Source organism: Monodelphis domestica, chromosome 3, assembly GCF_027887165.1.
Source record: "Monodelphis domestica isolate mMonDom1 chromosome 3, mMonDom1.pri, whole genome shotgun sequence".
NCBI classification, from domain to species: domain Eukaryota; kingdom Metazoa; phylum Chordata; class Mammalia; order Didelphimorphia; family Didelphidae; genus Monodelphis; species Monodelphis domestica.
The window spans coordinates 290,455,574-290,481,344 of record NC_077229.1 but is presented as its reverse complement, the minus strand read 5'-3'; the positions used below and the strand labels follow the sequence as shown (position 1 = coordinate 290,481,344).

The window sequence follows — 25,771 nt, the reverse complement described above, 5'->3', positions numbered from 1 at the left end:
TAGGCTAGACCCAGAGGAATCTCCATGGAAACCCTGCTGGAGTCATCCCCCCACCTGGATGCTGCCTGCTCCTTTCTGCCACCTGGCTGCTGCCTGGCCCGCTGCTACCACTTCTGTTGCCTCCTCCCTGTCTCTAACCTGCAGCCTACAGCATGCGCACTGCCCCCGGGATCCCTAAATGGGACAATTCTTCCCGTGACGTCAGCGCCCAGCCGTCTCCACAGAAACTTTTGTCCCACTGGCCAATCAGTGAGCTTGGAAGGGCTGGGGAGGGGGGGGGCGGGAGGAGAAGGGAGTTGGGGCGGGGGGGGGGGGCGTGGAGAGGCGAGAGGTTTAGTGTGTGGAGCTGTTAAGAGCTCAGCCTGGGCTGTCAGTCCCTGCTCCAGCCGCAGCGAGAGACCTTCTCTTAGATTCATAATCTCTCTCTCTCTCTCTCTCTCTCTCTCTCTCTCTCTCTCTCTCTCTCTCTCTCTCTCTCTCTCTCTCTCTCTCTCTCTCTCTCACACACACACACACACACACACACACGCACACACACACACAAGCTTCATGGGAGAGGGAGGCACTGACCATTTTGCTAGTGCTGGGACAAGACTGCGGTGCGTTGGGTGCAAAGACTCTTCATCTCCACTTCTTGCTTTCGCTGTGGATACAGAAGACAGGGGAAATACAGGATTTGAATTGGACTAGGTATTTGTGCACTTGTCTGGCAGTCTACTTAGGAAAGCAGTTGAATTGGACGAGTTCATGCCTTAACAGAGTATAATAAAAGGGGAAAGCTTGCAGCTCCTTCACGAGGAAGATGGGAACTCCCCTGTTTCTACCTCTTTAATAAATGGAATGAAATGTGAATGGAGGAGCCACACATTACATTTGCCTGGGAAAATCGTTCGGCGGAACTAACAATCTGGCTACTTTCATCAGAGGAGGGGGTGTTCATTACGTGACAGGGGGGAACAAGAAACCAGAAACGGAATGTATGAATCTGAAACTATTGGCCAAGCAAAGGGAGAAAAATCAAGATTTAATTTTAAACAAAGGTTTTCTAGTCTTTTGTATCATAAACTTACTTCAGTGTCTTGTAACCAGTTTAGCGGTGACGGTAGGATAAACCAGAGGAGTCCTACATGTGTGCACCATTATTAAACTGGCAGACACACCGACAGCCGCCTTCTTTCATTTATCAACATCCAACTGGAATTGAAATCTCTTTTTCGTCCAATAGTTGATCATGTACAAACTATATATGAATATCAATGTATGAATAGCTTATATCCTGGGGTTTAACTAGTAGAACATAAACGTGGAGCTACAATTCAGCCCAGTTGAATATGAGGAGCTTAAATTTCATGACTTTTTTTTTTAAAGAAAGAGTTCTGTTACTGTGAAGCAAATTCTTATAGGTTTATAAAATGACAGGTAAGAACTTTTTCTCCTCTTAGCACCTTAACGCCCAAGGCAGTGAGCGCAGAGGAGAGGCAGGACCCTGGAAAGGGGTGAGCTCAAGCGACCAATTGGCCCTCCAGTGTTTGCAACCAGGATAGAAGCTGCTTTAGGGAGAGGATCAGACCTCTAGGACAATCGGGAGACGAAAAAGCCCTTTGAGGTTTGAGGAGGGCAGGATTTTTTTTTTTTTAAACCTGCGCTATCCGGAATGGGACCTGGAGGAGGGATGTTATCCTAGGCCTGAACATAAGTAAACATTTTGCATTTTTAGTAAACCAAGCTATCGCTTTCAGTTATTTTAAACCAAACCCCTCTGGGCTAGATGCTGTTGGAGGCGTTGGGATGGTCCTGGCTGAACAATATTAAAGAGACTGATCACGTAGAAGGATAAGAAAAGCTTCAGAGACCCCCGTCTTCCCCTCTTCTGTGAGTCGGTGCAATTAAAAATGAACAAGAGACTTGGTAGATCTCGGCACTGATTGCTCCCCACCCTCCCCCCTTCCCTGACCCGGACCCTCTCCTCCCTCCCCCACCCCAGCCCCCTAAAGCCGGGATCTGATTGCAAGCCGGGACCTCCTCTTGTTCCACATTGTGGTAGTGGATGCATTTTTCATGAGCACTAGGTGAACAGGTGCAAAGTACATTTGGAAAATCCAGGCGGCCCATTTCGGTGGCGTGGCGTGGCGTGGAGGGTGGTATCCGGCTATCTCCGAAGGGATCATGGAGAGCGACCGGGACATGTACCGTCAGTTTCAGGACTGGTGCCTCCGGACTTACGGAGACTCCGGAAAGACCAAGACGGTGACCCGTAAAAAATATGACCGGATCGTCCAGCTTTTGAACGGCTCCGAGTCGAGCTCCACGGATAATGCCAAATTTAAATTCTGGGTCAAATCGAAAGGTTTCCAGCTCGGCCACTCGGACGAGGTCAATGGTGGAGGTGGCAAGCAAGTGCTCTTCGTGCCGGTCAAAACCACGGTTAGTGAAGTCCCTGCCTTCCTCTTGCGTTTGTCCGCCGAACGACCCACCGAGGCAGCCCGGAGGGGAAGGGGGAAGCCACAGTTGGCTCGTTTCTTTCCCTCTCTCCCACCCCCACCCCTCCACCTGCCCGCCCCCTAGTCATCCCCATATCGCATTTGCCAGGCACGTTTCTCCCCACAGTTAAGTCTTTGTGGTCCTTTATTGCACAGCCCTAATGCACTTCCAGTCCCCTCCCTTCTCTTTCCCCACACCCTCCTCTGCTGTTTCTCTCCGGGCAGGAGACCGCTTTGAGGGTAGGGGGTGGGCTATTGTCCCGTCTCCTCAGCTGCCCGTCTGGCGTGTGTCCTGCTCGCCACATAAAGGCCACATCCTCATCCCGCAGCCGCCGCCGCCACCCGGTTTGATAATGTACGATTCTGATCGATAGTGTACAGTGTCTCCTTATTGGCACAAAGCCCGAGTGTGGCGCTGGTCGTTGATTTGGGGGTTTCCCCAGGATATCAGGTTTTATTGTTAGACCACAGCCTGGGAGACGCGGGGCAGCAGGCAGGCACGCACGCCTGGATTATTGCGATGACTGGTTAGATTTTAGATATGCGGGTGTGTTCGCTCCCCCTCCGCAAATAAAGAAGCAGTTAGACGATGATCAACAAAGAGAGACAGGAGCTCTAAGCGCGATCAAATGCTGTATTTATTGCTTACTCTTTCTGGGATTGCTCGAGTCTCTCACAGCTATGAAGCTTGCTTTAAGCACAGTCGCTGGGAACCACTAGCATTGCCAGCTTTGCGAGATCTGAGCTTGGAAAGCTAGTCTTGGTTCTTTCTCATAGCAGAAGAGCTATAATGTTGGGTAGCTGCAGGAGCACCAGAATTTCCTATTTAAGAAGATGGGAACTATGGGCCACAAGTAGGTTTGCATATATCAAATTAATAATGCTTCTCTTTCTCCATCATGCCACGGTAGGTAGTCTCTTGATTTGGGGGATGACAGAAGGTAACACATCATCCATCTTTTCATTTATACCTTGACTTTCTGGTTTCTTAAAGCATCCTTATTTACTACTGGCAGTTCATTGTTTACAATATCCCTAGAGTATGAAAAGGAGGATACTCCTTGGGAGCTACTCTACCTTAACCATGATAGAGGAAAATGAAAATATTTGAATGTAGTTTTTTCAAGGTATCAGTGAGAAGGCTGTTTTACATTTGAAAACAATTCCCTCTATTTAAATAAAATGGTTTTGGGGTGGGTGTATTTTATACTTCTTTGGGCACTAGGAAAATGGGAAATGGAAGTAAATGACATAAAGTAAGTCTAGAAATTATACTGTTTTATTTGGTGTATCTCTAATAAGTCAGACATTTCCTTTACACCCCCCTCCCCACTGTTTGATGTAGACATTATTTATAGAACTGAGTTGAATATTCAAATGATTCGTATATATTGCATAAATAGTAGAATGAATACATTTTTCTACTTTATAAAATCATAATTTTAAGAATTGAAAATTTGTTTAAAATTAGCTGCTAAAAGAAATTATAATTTATAAGTAAATGGATTTATTTCTCATTTGGACATTACTAGACTAACTAAAGACAAACAAAAATGTAATCCATAAAAAAAAAAAAGATACTTAGTAAAGACAAAAAAATCCTTTTGACTAGAGATACTTTTAGAGAAAAACTGTGATGCTAGAAACTTTTTCTCCCTTCTTTCTTCTAAGGAAAACTTACTTCCTTCTGTTAATCTATCAAATTGCTTCCACCTATATGTTCATTGAGTGAACTGACTATAATTTGAATCTGGTCATTTGAACATATTTATACATAATCCCAAATTTACCATCAAAGTCATGTGAATTTGTAACATGAAGACAAGGACCCACTGAGGTTGAGTTGCCATGGCATAGTTAAAGATTATTACAGAAATTATTCTAGAGCTCATGATAAGTGAGTTCATGGTGTTTTTCCTTAAAAAACAAAACACATTTGGAAGTTTTGGAGGAAAAGTCATCAAACTTTCAGGTGATGAGTTTTTGCCTAGAGCTTGAAAACTCTGCCTCCCATTCAAGACAGAATCAAAATGTTGAAGTTTATAATTCATGAACAACCCTTCTGCTCTGTAGTGGTTTATGAAATTTGTATGCTGCTGTTGTCCCAGAAATGTAAATCCTCTCTGCTTATAGAAATAGCTCACTTCCAAATCAAAGTTGTTTTTTTTCTTAAATCCCTGCAAAGTAGGCTTCCTCATACCATTTGTTTCCCCATATATGAAAATTGTCTCCTTCTTTAAAATCCCCATTGGTTGTTTTCAGTAGATGGAGTACACTCATTGGGGGAAAAAATCACTAGTTTGACTCTAGACATATCAATTAAAAAAAAAAAAGGTTGGTACCCTCCAAGTCCAGTTTCAAGAATGATTCTAAACTACTGGAGGCGTTCAGGTTTGTTGCTCAGTTTTGCTGTCAGCCAGAGAGATTTGCTCCTGACCGTGCAGTAATCCACTGCTGCTGGTAATTAGACATCATTACTGCTGCGTTAAAGGGAAAGAGAGAAGGGGAGAGGACAGGCTGGGGCTAATTAACTACTTGATTCTAATGAAAGAAAGAGAGAGTGATAGCAACTGGGAGGTTGCACAGACTAGACATACAACATAGACTTAATTGAAGCAAGGATTAACTTGTAGTCTTATAGTAAAAGACTTGGTCTTGTTTTTTATTTTTCACACATGCTATATAGTAGTTTTTAGAATAGATGTCTTAAGCTTAATTTTAACTGGTTGCAAAATCACAATATTAACAAATATTTACTGATCATAGGGCATTAAAAAAAGCCAAAAACACTAGGAAGAGATCAGACACTGATATTCAGATCACTCTGTGGTCTGGGAGACATACTCTTGGTCACCAAGCAACAATATCCTGCCAAACAGCCATTTTAGGTTCAGAGTTGGACAACAACACATATGTAGTGAAATATTTGGGCCTGAAGTCCAGAGAATATTCCATTCCATTTCAAATCACCACTATTATTTGCCTATGTTCTTTGGCATAGAACGAGCTGCCCTGCATTGGAAATGATGCCCAACTTGGACTTTTTTAAAGATGAAAAACTGAGTAATAAACCAAATGGATGACATTAAATAGTACAAAGTTTTATTTTTTTTTTTTATCAGTGGTAGCCTTCACTTAGTCTTACTATAGCAGGAGAGTTTTCTCCTTTCAAAGTCCTCATTCTGGTTTCTTTGGCTTCTCTTATCTAGTGGGTCCCTTTTATTCTAGTTTTCTGACAACATGTGCCTATGACATCATAATTCCCTCTTACCCCATCGAGAATTTTATCCCATATTAGAAATTAAACTTAGGTATCTTCCACAAAAAATTCAAAGCTCTGGGCTAGGAATAAGGTTAATATGTTATAAATATTTCTTTTAAAAGACACATTATTTCAGAAGACTGGAAAGCAAAGTAAATCTATGTTTTGTTTTTAATTTATTCAGAGGCAAATACAAGAGCTATAATCTAAATTGAGTGATGAAGTAATAGGAAGGCTACTCTTTTTTATATAAATCTGTAAGAATAGATATCCAAGTCTAAATTGTTGCTTTTTTCCTCAACATTGCCTCCTCTTATATTTATTCCACTTGAGAACATAAAAGAAAAAATTTGTTATCTTTAGTTACATCTTTAAAAATAATGATTTATTCATTTTTGCAATCTGTAAGCCCCAGATTTCTATTGTTCTGTTGTGTACACTATGAGCTGATTACTGTACAATCATTAGGGTGAATATTCATGTAGCAGTTTTGAAACAGTTATGGGATTTGTGAGTTCCTTAGCTGTGGATTTGCTTATATATCCCTCTATATGCTTGGCTTGATTCACTCCCTTTGTGTGAAGGAAGTAAACTGTTTAAGCACTCCTACATATGATGTATATGTTTCTACTGGGCAAAGAATCATGCCTGGAGATCATGGCATTTCTCTATATGAATGGGGCCTTGGTCTAGACATAGTAGGGCAAGGTCACTGAGAAGATAATGGAAGCCTGGGGAGATACCTGATTGCTATGATTTCAAATGGTCATGAAAAAAAAATGCCTTAATGTGAGACCAGTTTTTTTTTCCTTCCTTATTTCCTTCACAATCACTCCTGAATGTTGACAACCAATTTACCAAGTGAGTCTCCTCCTCTTTCATGTACAGGTCTGTCTAACAGGAGGAATACTGAGGGAGAGATAAACTCTGTCCAGAAGTATGCTTGTGGGACCACTTCCTAAACAAAAGGACAATAGCCAAAAGAGAAAATAGAGGGCTAAGTATTTAAGGGTTCTCTCTATTTTATCAATATGAGATTTCTGCACTCTAGATTTTCACCCTCTCTTTCTTTTAAACCCTTCTGCCTTAGAATCAATACTTAGTATGAGTTACAAGGCAGAAGAGCTGTTAGGTCTGCACATTTGGCTGCACATGACTTGCCCAGGATCACACAGCTAGGAAGGATCTGAGATGACATTTGAACCCAGGATTTCCTATTGTCAGACCTGGCTCTTTATCCACAGAACTACTTAGCTGCCCCATCCTCACCATTTTCTTAGCAATTTCAAAGGAATGGAGAATTTTCCAGTTACCACACCTTTCTTCTAATGTGATCTCTTTGCTTAAAGACACACTTCTAGTCTCCAAGAAAAGAGCATGTGAGAAGGTTTGTCATTATATCTTGCTCATTGTATTGCAGCAGCATGGACAGAGGGGAAAGGCATGAAGGGGAAATATGTTGAAGGTGGTAATTATAGGACTTTCATAAATTGAAATCTTGTGCCATGACTTATAAGAAAAGTCCAGATATAGTAACAGCCTTATGGACTCCCAAGGATTGAAGGAATCAATGGGATCACGTATTTATCTATTCTCTTCATTTTTCAGATGAGATCCGAAATATTAAACGACTTACCTAAGGTCACACAGCTAATGTGGGAGTCCTGGGACTAGATTCACTTGTTCAGTCCTTTTTCCCACTCATAAGAATCCTACATTCTGGACTTGCTAACATAATCTCTTAAGACTTTTTTTAGTTGAATAGTTGAGATAAATACATCCCATATATCTTGTTATTTTTAATCTCAAGATGTTCATATTAATGAATAGAATCTATAGGGATGAGCAAATGCTTCTAATAGCATTAGAATGGATAGGTTTGTGTACATTTTAATTCCTTACTGCATTTTGATTTTTGTGGCTTATGTGGTTCACATGCTTAAAATTGTGTTATTGGCATTCAGCCATCATAAAATAATTATAGATATGTAAGCCACAAAAGACACAAAAATCAAAATGGAATAAGTAATTAAAATACAGATGAATTATTTCTATATACATTAGTTAAGATTGAGCATCAGTGGCACAATAACTTGTTTAATGCATGGAAATCAGGGTGTTTTGTAGTTTTAATCTAAGTATTAAAATATGACATAAAAGAGTGGAAAAATAGAGTACAACAGAACTCTTTGGTTTCAATGACCATATGTGCCATTTGAGGAAAAAAAGGATACATAGAAATGACTGTCATAAAGGGATTTAAAATGAATCATTAAAGATCTAATTAGATAGATAGCATCCTCTCCACATTAAGAGCATTGGCAGAAGGCCCTTAGCATATGGAGTAAAATGTGTTGAACTTGTGGAAGGATATGGACAAGCATTATATATGTTGGTCAGGTATGGAGTTTATAATATGTACCTCTAAGGGGTTTGCTCACACAGAAGATCCAATGGGATACTGAAATATTTTCCAATGATTAGATGGCCGGTGATTAGAATTCTGGACTTAAATTCTGGAAGACTTCAGTCCAAATTCTGTCTTAGATACTTAACTTTGTGATCCTAGATACTTAATCTCTTTTGGCCTTAGTTTCCTCTTCTGTAAAGTGGAGATAACGATAGCATCTATCCCACTGAGTTTATCATGAAAATCAGATAACATAGAAAATGCATTGCAAAGCTTCAAGTATTTCATAAAGGCCAGCAGTTCTCATCATCTTTGTGTACAATTAGGTGCAGAATACTCAGTTCCTATTTATATTACTTATAATAAAGTTGGATTCAGCACTTATTAGCTGTGTGATCCTGAGTAAGTCACAACCTCTATGTGCATCAGTTTTCTCAATTGCAAAATGATGAAATTGGACCCAGTGACTTATAAGTTCCCTTCCGAAACTCTAAATCCGTGAGCCTTGTGCTCATAAGCCTATGATGCTAAGATCTATGACACTTCATGAAAGATAAGGAGTCAGTTTACCAAAATAAAGAATTTACATCTTATCACACAAAAAATCATTCCTGAATATTCCAAGAAGTCCATCGGAACTGGATATGTAGGGGTCACATCTATATTGCAAGCGCTTGCCAGTGGATAAAATTTTAGAAATTCAGATGTAGATTTTTATCCTCAATATCTGACTGATCACAAACATTTTGAAGACAGGAATGTTTGTTTCAAACAGCATAATGGCTTCAAAAATGGCTTCAAGGCAACATTCTAAATCTTTTCAAAGGTTGGTTACTGCTTAGTCTTCTCTATTTTATTCTTTATTGTTTTTTTTTTTATTGTTAACACTTTCAGAACCTTAATAGTCATGAATAGTCATAAAATCATGTGCACAGTTAGAACAGATCAAATCTCCCCTTCTTTCTCTTTCCCTCTCTCTACCCCCTCTCCAAATTCATTGATGGCTGAATATGTCTAATTCCATATTTCAATGGATCTATGACCTCTTCTGCTATGGATACTACTTCCATTAGTGCAAATAACAATTTATACCTTCTGGTGTCAAGAAATAGCTTGAGATCATTGACATAATTTTAAAAATAAATTTTAAATTTTAAAAATAAAAATTTTAAAAAATTAAAAAAAATTTAAATATATCTTCATAAATGTTTCTGCTTTCACATGACTGCCTTATTTGCCTCTGTGCTTTATGTTCCAATTGAAGTGGTTTTTTCTTGCCAAATCACTCCCTCTCATTGGAAATGTCCTCCCCTGCTCATACTTCCACATATAGCAATTGTATCCATCCTTCAATGCCTTAACTCTAACCCCAATTATGAAGGCTGCCCAAATTCTCCTAACTGTGAGCTCTTCTCTAAAGTTTCATGTCATTCTGCTTACATCTCTTTTGTATAGTGATTATATTCTACTTTTATCATAGTTACTTGTATAACTGATATATTCTTTATTAGAAGTTCTTTGAAGTCAGGCTCCTATTAAGTAGCTACTATGTACAAGGGATCATGCTAGGTGCTACTTCGTTATCTATGTATTTGGAGTTTTGCATTTATTAGGAATTTAAGTGTTTTATGAATGAATGAACAAATGAGTAAATAGAATGAAATCATGAATGAATTGTTGGTAACTTACCACAGCAGATCATTTTATTAGATTCTCTGAGATCTTCAAATACCTTCGGTAATCTTCTGAGACTTTGGCAATAAAAGACCAATTTAGATATTAATGAATCACATTTTTTCCCCCATGGGTTTTTTTTTTCCTTTTTTAGATGCACTGACTATTTCCTCCTTTATTCTTGTCTTTCAGGAAGAGATGGCCCTTTTTCTTGCTAGAGTAAACCACTCTTCAATCATTCTTTTCCATCTTCCCCAAATTGCCTCTGCTTCCTACCATCCCACTTTCCTATTTCCCCGTCTACTAGTTCTTTCCCTGCTGCTTACTAATATACTCATCCTTCTCATCTATCTTTAAACTTTCATTTGATTTTACCATCCCTGTTATCATCCTATCTCTATCATTTTCTTTCTCTCCTAGGCTTTTTTTTGGGGGAGGGGGGTCAGGGGATTGGCTAAAATACTTGAGAGCCCTCACTTCCCCTCCTCTCACTGTCTTCTAAGTCTTCTGCAGTCCAGTTTTCAATGTTCTCATTCAACTAAATCTCCTTTCTCTAAAGTCACAAGTGTTCTCAGTTGCCATATCTCATGGTTTCTTACTCAATCCCTCTCCTTCTTGAAATTTTTGCAGACTTTGACACTATCATTATCCTCCTCTCTAAGTTTGTGACACTGCTGTCTTCTGTGTCTCTCTTACTCATGTGGCTTCTGCTTCTTAGGTTCCTTTACCAGTGCCTCATCTAGGCCATGCTTACCAACCCTAGATTACCTATGGAGTCAAATACAAAATCCTCTGTTTGGCATTCAAAGTCTTTCATAATGTAACCCCTTCCTACATTTCCAATCTTCTTACTTTTTATTTCTTGCTATGCAGTCTTTGATCCAGTGACTCTGGCCTTATGGCCATTCCAAAAACAGATACTCCATCTCTCAGCTCTGATTTTTACAATGTCATCTATTTCAAGGGATTTTGGGGAGGGGCATCCCCCTTTCTGGGAAATAGCAGGGTAGAAAACAACTTATAAATGCTCGTGGGCTGACTTTGAGTCAATCTCTTCTAATTTTTGGAGATATTGGAAATTTCAGAGCTATTTTTTCCCCTCCTAAGTAGAGTTCATTTATTTATTTATTTTGCTTTGCTATTTTTCTTTGCAGCTAAGATATTCCTACAATGGGCTCTTATGTCATGCTTTCAAGAAATTTAATCAAGTACCCAGCTGTCATCACTGTTCTTGTAGTGGCAAAATTTTCAAGTGTTTAGGAGAGGAAGAAGAAAGCCAGAGATTTAGGGAATTGACTCAGAGATCAGGCTCAAGAACATCAGATCCTTGATATTTATAGGAATAAAGAAGACAGTGCTTTATAGGAATAGATCTGGTACCTAACATTTACTACCATGTTCCCTTTTCTTAGAACAAATACTCATTGATAAGGCACTTTATTATCTGTATTTTACTCTTTTGTGTGGAGGCTATCTTAGAAAAAGTCTGTTATTTATTTATTTTTTTTCCCTAGGGAGAAGTGATTCGTTTCCAAAAAGCAATGACCATTCTGTTACTTATACCTCACTCTAACCAAGAGCAGCAACTGCCAGATGGTTGGCTGGACATAGGAGTTTAGTCTGTGGCCCTGGAGCAAAGCTTTCTGGCATACACAGGACGCTCATGTGCAGCCTTGGAATTATTAGTACTATTCCATAACCAATGCATTTCATTGATCAATGCCCTTAACTTTATATCATGGAGATTTTCCTAAATATCAGATGTGGGGCACAGTTCTCTTAGCTGGCTCTGGTTGCAGTTCAACAAAACTTCATTAAGGAAAATGCCATGAAAAGGGCTACCATTTTTATTGCTACTTCTTGTCTTATAATGTCCAAAAATCTATTACATCAAAACAGTAAATTGTTAGTGCGTTAAGTTCAGCTAATTAAAAATTAGTGCTAATTTATCCAGGACTGGACAGAAATTTATCATTAGCTATGAAAGTGGGGAAAGTTGCTAAAGTAAATGAGATTCAAGACAATGTGCTTAAATTTTAAAGCTCTTAATTTCTTCTATTTACATACAAACAATCCATATACTCGTTACACATGGCCATCTTCTATTCATTAATGCAGATATTAGTCTACAATGGAATATTCTGTAAACATCTAGCTTGAGTTCCCAAATGGTTAGACAGATAAAACATTTCAGTAATTCAAACAAGTCAACCACCTTTAGCACATTATAGAAGAGGAGCACTGTGCTGGAGATGAAAGAGTGCTGGAATTGGTATCAGAAGACACCTGGTTTCAAATTCTGCCTCAGGTACAAACAAGCCCTGTGAGTGCAATTCACAGCTTTCCTCAATCTTAGTTGTCTCTTCCATGAACAGGGACAAGAATGCCAAAGCTACTGCTGCTTAAAGTTGTTAGCACCAAGTGACACGATACATGTAAAGCACTTTGCAAATCTTGAACTGCTAGAAAAAATGTGATTAAGCCTTAAAGTCGGAAAAAATGGGAAATGAGAGCTTTTTGAATAAGTACACCTTGCTTGATACAGTAGATGGATTTTTCGAAAAGCTACATATCAATATATTTTGAGGAGGTAAAATATTTTCAGTGTAGTAAGTGAAATTCCAGAGTGAATCATTTATAAAGTAGTACATAATTTTATAAAAATATTAATTTCCCTTAATTTTATAGATTGTAACAATTGATTATTTTAGATAAGGAAACCCTTATCCCTCAGTCGTGCTCTACTGATTAACTCAATATCATCTAATTAATAGGATAAATCCAAGACATGATATTTAGGCCTGCAGTTGTAAAAATGCAACATGTTCTTTTTTATTTTTTATTTTGTTGCTTTCAACATTACGAGATAAGCATGATGGTCCATAAGTAAATACAACTTTTACTAGAGTGAATCATTTATAAAGTAGTAAGTATATAATTTTATAAAAATATCAATTTCCCTTAATTTTATAGATTGTAACAATTGATTATTTTAGATAATGAAACTTATTGTTCAGTCTTGCTCTATTGATTGACTCAATATCATCTAATTAATAGGATACGTAGCAAGAGATGGTATTTATGCCTGCAGTTGTGAAAATGCAACATGATCTTTTTTTTTCTTTTTTGCTTTCAGCAGCACAAGGTAAACACAATGGCCCATAAAAATAGAAAACTTTTCTTGAACATACTCCCTCTCCCAAAAACAAGTTAGGATTTCCTCTTTGCTGTTACTTAAGAAAAGAGATTTTAAAAAAAAGCATGTTCTTCCAAATTCTACACCAAAATTAAAATGTCTTTTATTACAAATTCTGGTCATTTGTCCATTTTTAACTCACTAGTTATAAAAAATTTTTTCTTTTACATTTTAATTTTTGCTCCCTTTATTATTCTGACAAGGGCACAATTACATCAAAATGCTAGATTGGAGGATAGAGAGGGACAGGAAAGGAGGAATTATGAAAGAAATGATGGCTTCGAATTCTAATTTTTCAGGAAGCTTGGAATAAGATAGATCTAATTTCCCGTGACACAAAGAGATAATCAAGCTTCTTTTGCATATCAAAGGGACTTTCAAGTCTAAAGAGGAAACTGAGTAATATCTCCTATGATCCTAGCTTTAGAAGTAAATGTCTAAATATCAAGTTATGCCTTCATACATGTATAACAATCTTTAGAATTCTCTTGGAAAAGAAACTTATTTGAAAAATTAATTTTGATGTTTGAAAACAAAAGCATAAAATCTTTTTCTCTTTTCAGTCTTCATATAAAGTAACACACTCCACCTCTAGGCTAAGCTGTTGCTCCCTATGGACAATATTTAGTCTACCCTACCTTCATGCCTTTTTACTGGATTTCCCTGGTTCCTGGAGTGTTCTCCCTCTTCACCTCAGATTTAGAATCCCTGGTTTCTTTCAAGACTCCTTTCAAGCACCACGTTGACAAGAGGTCTTTCTCTTTCCCTCAGTTATTTGTGATTTAAAGATCTATCTGTCTATCTACATAAATACATATATAAGTATGTGTGTGTGTAATATATAGCATATATTTATACATGTGTTTATAGATATGGGCAACTAGATGGTACTTGTAGTACCATACCTGGTCAGAAAGACTCATTTTCCTGAATTCAAACCTGGCTTCGGTTACTTGTTGTATGATCAATGGCAAGTCACCTAACTCTGGTTGCCTCAGTTTCCCATCTGTAAAATGAGCTGGAGAAGGAAATGGCAAATCAGTTCAGTACCTTTGTCAAGAAAGCTGCAAATGGAGTCACCAAAAGTCAGATACTAATGAAATGACAACACCACACACATGTGTATAAAATATATTTGTGCACATGTGGTCAATCCCAGTAGAATGTAAGCTCAAGCTCCCTCAGGACAGAGACTTTCTCCACTTTTTGCATTTGCAAGCTTAGCACAGTGCCTGGCACATAGCAAGCATTAATAAGTACTTGTTGATTTTTTTCAAAAGCTAAGTTGTAATAGAGCTCATTAGAGTTTTAAAGGTTAATGATAATAGGCAGTGGTTTCTCCTGCTCATAATCTAATTGAATAACAAGGTATGATGTGAAATTGTGCTGTATACATGTCTATCATTGAATCTATTTGGAAATTCTCCCTCTCTTAGAATTGCTGTGGGTTTCCTTTCCTCCCATGAAGGGTCAGTGGCATTCTCTGGGAAATAGGTATGAATGAAATGAATGAATAGCATAGGCGCTCGATCTGTCATTTCATTGGTATGGCATACTCCCAGCTATAGACAGTCTCTACATATGTAGGTATGTGCTTTTTATTCTTAGAGTGTTGCCTAGAGCACTGAGAATTTAAGTGATTTGCCTAGGGATACAGAATAGTATATGTCAGAGATAAGACTTGAACCTAACTCCTCAGGTCTCCTATGCTGACTTTTACCCATTCAGCACTCCAGGAAACGTCTATGAATTAATGAATGAAGTGAGTGAAAAAAGTCTTTGTAAAAAAGTGAGAAAATCCATGCTCTCAAAAAGTTTAGACATGTCAAGGAGTAGTAGCTAGTGGAAGGTGTTTTGGGGAAGTCATGAGGATAGTTATTGAACTAAGAGTACAATCAATTGACCCATCCTTTTCCAGAAGCAATGGTAGAATTGATCTGATTATAGTACTCAGAATAAAGAAGGGGAGGGGGACATGTGTACACAGCAGCTGGGTAGAAACTAACCTGGATGAAGAAATATGGTTTAGTAGTCTGAGATCTTCCCAATTTGGACAGTGCAGTAGCAGCAGCAGCAGGATGGAAGGATAGAGAATGGTTTCTTGTAAGGAGTCCTGTGGTGATACAATTGCATTGGGATTAAGATGGGAGACATTGGAATTATATCCATAATCAGGGACTGAATATTGCCTTTTCCAGGACCTTTTACTTCAGAAGGTACTAAATGCTATTACTCATTATCTGATTCAAGTGATAATGAGTAATAGCATTTAGTACCCAAGGAATCATTGTAAATGATAACCCGTGGGTCCATGGTGATCATCTTTTGCATATTTCCATGGATATATTTTGAAAAAAAGGATTCTGAATGTAACTGATATGTCATCTGAGTAGGTTATTTTAGAAAGAAGATGGCTCATAGATCTGTAATATTGATGAGAAGGAAATAAGGACAGTAATATAAATTGACATCAAGTGTCATTGATAGCAAGAATTACTTTTTTTTAATTACTGATATCTTTTTAAAATCAATTTCATTTTTCCAATATAGACCCCTTTCCTATCTTTTTACACCTTACTCCCTGGGACATATTCTAAAATCCAATGATATCAGCCTCCTTGCTGATGCTCACAAGCAATACTCCATTTCCCAACTTAAAATGTTTTCACTGACTGTTCCCTAAGCTCTGAACTCTCTTCCTTTTCCCTGGCTTCTTTCAAATGTCAGCTAACCTTTTATCCTCTGCAAAAAGCCTTTTCCAGTCTTCCTTATTCTTCCTGAAACTATCCCTGGCTTAGCTCGTATGCATCCTTTTTGAACATTACTACTTTCTGCCCTTAGACTGTAAGCTCCTTGAGAGCAGGGCCTGCTTTTTGCCTTTCTTTGTATCTTTGAGAATTAGTACAGAAGGATGCAGACATGCATTGCCAAACAACAAGAAACAACTGAAGATGAAAGAGAGAGAAAAGGAATTATGAAACAACAATAACAATCGTTCACATGGTGTCTTGGAGAAACATATCAGTAGAAACAGAAGGAGGGATGAAAAGTGAAGCAAGGGAATGGAGTGAATGAGAAAATAATGGGAAGAGGAAGTAGACCTAGGAAAAGAATGGTGTGAGATCTAGTGACCAGAAAGGAGGAAAGAAATGCTATCTTTTTTCTGTCAAAATATCATATTTTGAAGTAAAGCAAAGTGTTGAAAATTGTTATTACAAGAGAAACTTGAAGAGGGTTTTTTAAATCAGAATGAAGAAGGTGGAAAAGTGAGGACATTAGATTTTTTGAATGTGGAATAAGGAGAAGTGTAATGCCAGATGCTAAAAACAAAGAAACTTTGTTACAGTAAAGCTCTAAGTCTGAAAATTTGATAGCTGGTCCATATTAGTGAATAGCTTTTAAATTGGATGGGGCAGGTAGATGGTGCAATAGATAAAAGTGCTGCTCCTGTAGTCAGGAAGACTCTTCCTGAGTTAAAATCTGTCCCCAAGACATTTCCTAGCTGTGTAAGCCTGGTCAAGTCACTTACCCCTGTTTGTCTCAGTTTCCTCATCTGTAAAAATGATCTGGAAAAGGAAATGGCAAACCACTCTAGTATCTTTGTCGAGAAAACTTCAAAAGGGGTCATGAAGAGTCAAACATGACTGAAATGACTGAATGACAGTACTAAATTTGATAAGTCTATTAGGAGAGATGACTAGTCTCCTCGGGGAATTATTTGAGATAGAATAATTAGTTAATAGTGATGATTCATTTTAATTTGGGGTGTGGATATAAAGTGATTTCTAAACCTATGATGTCCTCATTGTAAGGCAACTTACTTAGAGAAATGTTTGGAGCCTTGAGAAGTTACATGACTTGTTCAAGGTCACATAGCTAGGATGATGTTAGAAGCAAGACTTGCAAGCTCACACCTTCCAGACTTTAAGACTTCCCTTCCACTACTCCACACTCCCTCTTTGCCATTTCTATTAAAAATTACAATAATGATGGACAATAAAAATATCATTTGTAATCATGAATGATCAAACTTGACATTTGTAGTAAATTGGGTTTCATTATCACCTGTGATTAATTTTCTAATTAAGCTCTAAATTGTGAGAATCATGAAGATCATATGAATTTCAGTTAGTGGACACTGGCTTAGATCCTTTTGAGATCTGGAAGTTGTGATAGAGGCTGGCACTAGAGAAAAAGTGCCAGACTGAAGAGTATGTGAAATTGATCACCTTGACAGGGGAGTGGTCCCAGGAGGGGAATCCTGAGGAGAGAAGACTCTGGCTGGAGAGCAGTGAGGGTCTCTCAGTCTTGAGATGTCAAAGAGAGAAGGGGGATAAAGACTTTTTCCTGAGGGTTACTCATTTTTCCTGCTGGTGACTGGAAATTCTTCCCCCCAACACTTCCCAATTGAAGGGACTTTCTGAAGAGAAACCTGAGCAGACTTTACCTCAGCTCCTATTGTCCAGGGGTGAGTCAACCTGACTTTCTCCCAGGGGGCTCAGGCTGCCAAGGCCTGAGTCCCCCCCAAACTCAAGGAGGGAGGAAAAGGTTTTAGAGACAGGGACCTCCTTTTCCCACTTTCCTTTCCCACTCTTCCCTGCCCATTATTCCTTTTGTATTACCTGATTGAGTTAACATTAAAAGATATCTGTTCCCCAAGCTGAGTGTGAGTGAACAACAGATCTAGGAGAGACCTTTGGGTCTCGAGTAGTGGAGGGGGGACAAGAGGGACAAGAGTGTATTGGGGAGAGCAGCTTTAGCTAAGGAGGGAAGGCAGAAGGGGGAAAATCTTCACCCCCCCCTTTCTCTGAGCCAACCCATTACATCTGCTGTCTCCCCTGAACCCCACTTTGTGGGAAGGGGGGTTCTCCTCTCATTCTCTTTCTCTCTATATACCTCAGGGAACAAAGCCTCCCCTCAGAGTATATCTGTTCCCTCCTTCTTTTAATTTTTTAAAACAGTTGGCACCCCAGATTTATAAGGACCCCATTTATTAAAAAAATAATAACCTTTAGTGACTGTCACCAACTGCCATCAACTTTCAGTTGTCAATTACAACTCCTGAGGCGATCAGCCTTTGTCACTTACTCTGCCTGGCAGTTTCCACACAGGATCTTGATTCCTTGTACATCTGTCCCTTCTGTCTTTTAATGTTTTTTAAACAAAGGTCATAGATGGTTGAATTTCTATTATGGACACATTTCAGAGATCAAAAATCTTTGAATTATTATTATAGGCACATTTCAAAGTCATTTTAAAGCATACCCATTTCTTACAGAAATGATGAATTTTGGAAATTTGAGGAATGTGAATCCATCCTATCATGTGTAATGCCTGAATTTACAGTAAACAAAAATGTAGTATTTTATTTTATGCCTTCTCTCATTTTCCTATTAGACTAAAAGCTCCTCAAGAGCAAGAATTGTATTTTTGCCTTTCTTTAAATATCCCTAGTTTTATGGATACACCTTGGCACAATTGAATGTAATTGACTTCTCTACTAGCAGCAATACAATGATCCAGGACAATTCTGAGGGACTTATGAGAAAGAACATTATCCACATCCAGAGAAAGAATTTATGGGAGCAGAAATAACAGAAGAAAAACAACTGCTTGATCACATATTGGATTGGGATCTGATTGGGGATGTAGACTCTAAATGATCACCCTAGTGCAAATATCAATAATAGGTAAACAAGTCTTGTTCAATGACACATGTAAAACCCAGTGGAATTGTGTGTTGGCTTTGGGAGGGGGGTGGGAGAGGAGGGAAAAAACATGATTCATGTAACCATGGAAAAATTCTCGTAATTAATCAATTAAATAAACTTTAAAAATAAAAATAAATAAATATCCCCAGTTTTGAAGACAGTACTTGGCACACAGTAAAAATTTAATAAATGCTAGGTCCTTGTTCTTTGACTAGGGAAGTATTTTTTAAACATGTCTCTGCATAAGTAAATATGGGAAAACTAAAGTATTAGTCAGTCTTCAATTATCTTCATAAAAATGATTCATAAATGCCTATGTAAGCTACCTCCTCTTACTCTGCACCATAGGGGTCAGGAAAGAGTGAACAAATCAGAAGATCATATTTAATATTTCTCATATCCCTTATGAAGAAACAATGAGAAAACAGCCAAAAGGTTAGGATTGAAGAATGTAAGGAAAAGCAGACTTGGGAGTTTTTCTAGGACAGAGAATGAAGGGCAGAGAAAAAAAAATTAAATGACCATTCCAATGGTAAGGCCATAAAAGCTGGGCTTTTTCTTAAAAGAAGCAAGTTCAAGATGAAAATGTGAAGTAGGATAATCTGGGGAAATGACCAGAGCTGAGAAGTTGGCAGCTAGATAAAAGAGTTGGAGAAGGGATCACTGTCCTGAATCTATCTCTGAGTCACTTATCCTCCTGTTTCCCACTTCCCTTGCCTCTGGCCCCCATCCCAGACTTTTACCATTTAAGAGGCCATGAATGGAAAAACATAAAGAAGATGTTATGTGTATCCAGGAACTCCTAAATTAGAGGGTATACCTATACCCTAGGTAAGAGATGCCTGGGTTAGGGAAGAGCAATAAACATGTGTTCACCCTATTAAGTTTATTATTTTGTTATACTTGATTTGCTTCTATGGATATGAATATAACCATGCTTGTGAATTTGGCTCTACTATTCATGTTCATGTGATTAAAGTCCATTAAGATGGTAGCTTTTGTGGAGGACAGAGTTTTCTCAGTGGATGGAGATGAGTCAAAATTATAATTAGATACATTGAGAATGACCATATCCTCACATAAGAAAAATATTGCCACCCTGCAGAAAGGGTAGAAATAAGTATAAAAGTTTCCCTAGACTCCAAAAATAATGGAAAGGTTTGTGTTGGTATATCCCATGGTGAGGGATGGAATGAGGGATGGAACCCTTTGGACAAGAATAAACTTATTCCATCTCAGCCTTCAATTTCACATACCAGTTATTCCACAAGTATTTATTAAATTGCAGGCACAGTGTTAAGCATGGAGAATACAAACACAAGCAAAAAGAAAGGCAACCTCTGCCCTTAAAGAGTTTACATTCTAATGAGGGAAGAGAATACATAAAAGGGAGCTGGAAAGAGTGAGGAGATGTACTTGGATAAGGTTTGTGTAGTTTAGAGAATGAGGAATGGATGGAGATTCTTGGAAGAGCTAAACAGCAGGAGAAGGTGCTCATAGGAATATAGCCAGGAGGCTATTGAAGTATGATGTATTCTGGAGAATCAAAAATGGCTTTTTGGAGGTGGTTCCCCAATGGAGGTTGCTGGAAAAACTCACTCATAGAAGAAGTCCCCAAGAGCAGAGACTGAAGGCAGCTAAGGCATGGAGGCCATGTTCATTGATGGTTAAAAACTATTTCAAACATTTAAACGTTTGGACCTTCATCAATGGAGGTATTCCTTCCAGTAATGGAGATCCACACTCCAATGCAGAATTGGTGAACCTTTTAGAGATTGCATGCCCAAACTGCACCTTTAAGTCACCTGTGAGCCCCACCCCACACACACTCCCTGACTTACCCCAGAGAGCAGAGGGAGGAAGAGCTCACATTGGTCTGCTGGACATGGGAGTGGAGCAGGCAAAAAATATCCTCAGGCTCAATGAAAAGGGGAAGATGAGTAGACCCCTCCTTGACACATCTTCACCAACCAGTCTCTAATGGATGAATTAGTGAATTGTTGTGACCTAAAGAAAGCTACTGGACAATGATGTGGTTGGATAGAGTGCTGGACCTGGAATCAAGAAACCTGAGTTCAAATCTGGTCTTAGACTGTGTGACCCATGGCAAGTTACTACACTCTGTTTGCATCAGTTTCCTCATCTGTAAAAGGAGTGAAAGATGGAATCAGCAAACTATTCCAGTATCTTTGCCAAAAACAAAACAAAACAAAACAACAAAGCAAATGGAATCATGAAGAGTAGGACCCAGCTGAACAACAACAACAACAATAATAATATATTTCTGACTTTTAGTGAGCTTATAGCCTACTAAAATACTTTTCCATATGAACTATTATCTATACATCTTTCACCCAACCTGTACTTGGATAGATGATCTCTTTGAACCCTTATTCTCTCACCCTTCAATTGCTTATGTGATTGTAAGGTTGTAGTCTGCCCTTGAATATCATTTCTGAAAGCTTGATTGTTCCCTTCATAGATCTTGATCAAAGATGCCCTTGATGAATGAATACATCATTCACAGAAAAATACACTTTAGACTTACTTTTATAGATCTGTGATCTCATCATTGTGAATAGTCCCTCCAATCATGCAATTTACAGCCTAATTATGTCTGCTCATCCTGTATGACTTTTGCTCCTGCCATTTCATAAAATCTGCCACAGGGGAGTCGCCCAAAATGCCATGGGGCTTCCTTTAATTCTCTTGATGTTGAATGGATGTCAATATAACTAACAGGCTAGAGCCAAGAACTCTGGAACCTGAAATGATTTCAGTTGAGTTAGTGAGCCTAAAGTATAACTTCTCCTGCATGTAGTTGAACTAGATTGGAGACAGAGGTCATGAGAATTGAGACTGAACAATTTTGAGACTGGGAGATTTTATGGAAACAGAGGTTGAAGTGAAGAAGTCTGTTAAAAGATGGTAATGAGCTTAACTTATTGGAGACAAAAGATAGTGACCTGCATATCCATTAATGGCAACAATAATGTGATCTGTACAAGATGGAGTAAAATCTAAAGGAGTGGTTACCAAATAATGCTGATGTAACATGTATTTTCTGTCCTTCTTGTCTCTCTCCAATCAGGAAGGCTAAACCACCCTAATTGAGTTTTTTTTTTTACTCTTTGTCTCAAGCCTCACCAAACTATATTTCCCCCCATTTTAGGAGGCTAGAGACTAGCAACCCCAATTCAGTTTGATTATTTAACATCAGGTAGTTTTTACAAAGTGATAGATGAACTTCACGGATATATATTAAAAAAAAACCCAACATTTTCTCCTAAACACCTAGGGGAATGTATTCCCTACACCACCTTGGTCTTGAGGATTGAGAGAGAGAGAGAGAGAGAGAGAGAGAGAGAGAGAGAGAGAGAGAGAGAGAGAGAGAGAGAGAGAGATGGAAAACCAGGCTTAAATTTTAGCACCATTTCTACATAGCATTGGTCCTACCAAGTTTATTTCAAAGGTTCTATTAGTACATGTATCCTTCCACTGATATGGAATTACCTGACAATTTCCTTACTCTTTGCTCTTTAGAACATCGGATGCTGTGCTGGCTTCAAAAGCCACCCTAGTTTCCTGTACTCCTGGATTCCTGGGGCTTGTGTTCCCACCCTTTGAAACTTGCAGTGTCCAGACTCCATTCCTTGCACCTAATTAGAAAAAGTACAAACAAAAAAGCCAAGGAGGGGCCATTTCTTGGGGGCCATATAGATGATCTCAAAGTGTGAGGAGGCCCTAAAGTCATCACCCTTACCACTTAGTCTCACTGAATGTCATGAATGAAGCATTTACTTTGTTCCCCCAGATGCAAATATAGCAAAGAGATGGTCAGGATTGACTCAGGTTCTTTTGAAGATGCTGGCAATAGAAAAAGACTATCTTCACTTGTGTGACAGGCCAACCTGAACCTGAACTATATTCTATAACATGGCCTTCAAAGTACCTTCCTGTTCTAGATCCATAATCCTAAATTTCTTTCTCTAAGAATTTATTATTCTATATAGTTATAGAATATTAACATATACTTTAATCATCTCAGTTCTCTGAGAAACAGCTCCCTAGCATCCTCCATGAGGAGATGCCACCTTAGCAAGCTTATGGGATCTATGTGGGTGCCTGACTTACACTGATAGAGGTCAAGTGGTGGTGGAATGTAAGGAGTATATCAACTCCTCTTGGTCTCATATGTGAAGAAGATACAAGAGAAAGAGCAACCAGTTCTGGAGAGAGTATCAAGGGACAGGGCATCTTCAGGGAAAAGCTAGATTTTAGTGAGCACCAGAAGATGAATAAATTCTTAGAGAAAGAAATTTAGAATTATAGATTTAGAACAGGAAGGTACTTTGGAGGCCATGTAGTCCATTTTATAGGTGAGGAAACTGAGGTCTAGGAAACAAAGTAACCCATGTTTACTCAGCTACTATGTGGCAGAAATTGGGATTTGAACTCATGTCCTCTGATTTTAAAACCAGGGATCTATCCACTGCAGCAAAAGAGAAGAACATTTTCTTAGGACATAGTAGAAAGGGAAGAAAAATGAAGATCTTGTCTTGGGGAAGGCTAAGGCTATTTTCTGAGTGAATGGATTAAAGTGTTTTCAGTGGTGATCTTGATTTGTTTGTCTTCCAACTGATCCCACACTGATTCCAGTCTCCCAGTGAGGGATGAGGGTAGGTCTCCTTGGGAATGGAGTAAAGAAAACAGAAGGATGTATATTCCATATGGTTATAGAAGGAAGGCAGCCCCAGTGATATGATAGCTTTAGGTGCAGGGATAGTGAGTGTTAGGGCAACTGGTATTTGAAGGGTGATAGGAAACATGAGGATGTTGGCATGTGGAGTACATTTCCAGGTGCCATGTGCTAATTCCAGCTCTACTGCAGACTAGCCCCTAACTCTCCCTTGTTCTCATTATTAAATGATTAGCCTGTATTTTTTCTAGTCATATATTTCTTTGATGCCATTACTTATGCCACTTATTCAGTGTAATTATTCATTTGTAATACATTGCATACTCTTCATATATACTGTGTGACTTAATTGCTTTTTTGAGTGATCTTTTACTTTACTTCTTCAAAAACCATAGCATTTCCTGACTCACAGCAATACAACATCACAAGAAAAATATTGGTTTTTAAAAAATGTGTTTTATTTCAAGAAGAAGGTTAGGGTTATTTAACAAGAAAATCTGTATAATTTCCCAAAGTTAATCTAACCCTTTCTCCTCTGATCCTGGCCCTAGTTTGTCATCCATACTGATGAGTGAGCTTTATGTTGAACATCTTTCCAAGAATATTTTAAGATTTTGACACATGTATGACATATCCTAATTGGAACAGAACCCTTAAGGCAGTTCATTGTTCTACCAAGTCAATTGTTTGTTAAAAGAATTCAAACATATATAACATATAGAGTAAAATCTTATATTCTTTCACCCTTCAGTCAATTATTCAACTATTAAGTTGTAGGCTTATACATATTGCTGTTTGTGAAAGCCTCCAATTTCTGTTCTGATATCCTGTTCAAGGATACCTTTGATGGGTGCATATATTATTCATTGTAGAGATTGTTAGGTAGACATATGGGTTAGCCAGATTTTACAGTCTATTTCCATTCGTTTTATCCTACCAGATTTACTCAATTCTTTGGAGGGATTCTTATAAATCCAGAATGAACCATCTAGATCATAGGTTCTCAAGCTTCTTTTGTCTTAGGAACTCTTATTATACACTTAAAAATCATTGAAAATCCAAGGAGTTTTTGTTTATGTGGGTTATAGTTGATTTTTTTCTTATTGAAAAGGAAATATTTTAGCATTACTGTAAAACTAGTTTTGATCTTGTGAATCCCCTGAAAAGGTCTCAGGGTTCTCAGGGGTCTGTGGACCTTTCTTTGAAAACTACTGCTCTTGACTAGTGAGAAAAGTGCTTCATTCCAGAAAGAGGCAAAGCTAGGGAACAGAGAACCATAGAGATAGAGATCTGGTCCTACAACCATAGAGAATGAACTGTCTTACTGAATGACACTATAATCACACCCAGGTTCTACATTACTATTCACCAATCACTTCATACTGTCACAAAACCACGCCAAGCCATACTTGATTACCAGTGTTAGGAGAAGAGATACTTCTTTAAATCCTGAGGTTTAATTAACAGTTACATCCAGTTGTGTTTGCCTCATATAGCTGGCTGAGATAAATATAAGTTATTAATTAATTAAATAGCAGCTTAACAATCACATTTCAGTAGCCTCAGTTGTAGTTCATCTAGACCTGGTGGCTTGAGGTCCCTGAGGGTAATTTCTTTATTTATTGGGCTTCAATTGCCTTCTATTTTTCTCCCGGTATGTCCAAATGTAAAGATCATTCTCTTTGGTAATAAAACCTGCATTAAATAAGAGTTGAGTATCTCTACCTTTACTTTCTGGTCTGAGAGTGAACTTCTCCTCTTCCTTTTCTTTATTTCAATCATAGCCTTAAAAAGATATTTTTGTTGTAATGTATAGCAAATTTTAAATTATTTTGAGGGGTTTCCATTTCTCATTTCATTCTTATGGTATTATATTACTCTTTGTGTAAATCCTTAGTAACCAAGATTTACTTCCAAGTCCTTTTTGTGACTTAAAAATATGATGAGTTGATGAATTCCCTTAAATGACCCTAATATGACTCTTTACAGAAACCTCTTTTCTTTCTCATTGGAATAATGTTTTTGTGTATGTATAATTCCATCTTTGAAAGCCTAATGATTGTTGAGACATCTTCCTCTGTAATGTCTTATGCCAGGGGAACCTGTTTTTCCTTCCCCTGAATTCTGCCCTTCTAGCATTCAGTTCAACATTTTCTTTTTATTAAATGCCTTTCATGTGAGAGATAGTATAGTTTTATGGAAAAGATATCAGGCTTGTAGTCAGGGGGACCTAGTGCAATATCCTTCTGAAGACACTTAGTAGACCTCGAACAAGTCACTTAGCCTCTCTGAGTCTCAGTTTATTCATTGGCAAAATGGGGAAGACAATACTTGCATTA

General features: G+C 38.2%; 1 protein-coding gene across 5 annotated transcripts in view; it reads left to right on the top strand.

The window, feature by feature from the left end:
- The first annotated feature begins 311 nt into the window (after nt 1-311).
- The window catches only part of NOL4 (nucleolar protein 4), a 438,053-nt gene continuing 412,593 nt past the window's right edge, over nt 312-25,771 (top strand). For 2 of the 5 annotated variants that reach the window (XM_056823865.1, XM_001380265.5), the window contains exon 1: nt 312-2,424. In XM_056823865.1, coding sequence (XP_056679843.1) covers nt 2,167-2,424 — 258 coding nt within the window. In that variant the 5' untranslated portion in view covers nt 312-2,166. The remainder of the gene's footprint in view (nt 2,425-25,771) is intronic. The other 3 variants (XM_016431542.2, XM_016431541.2, XM_003340620.4) reach the window with 2 other exon arrangements.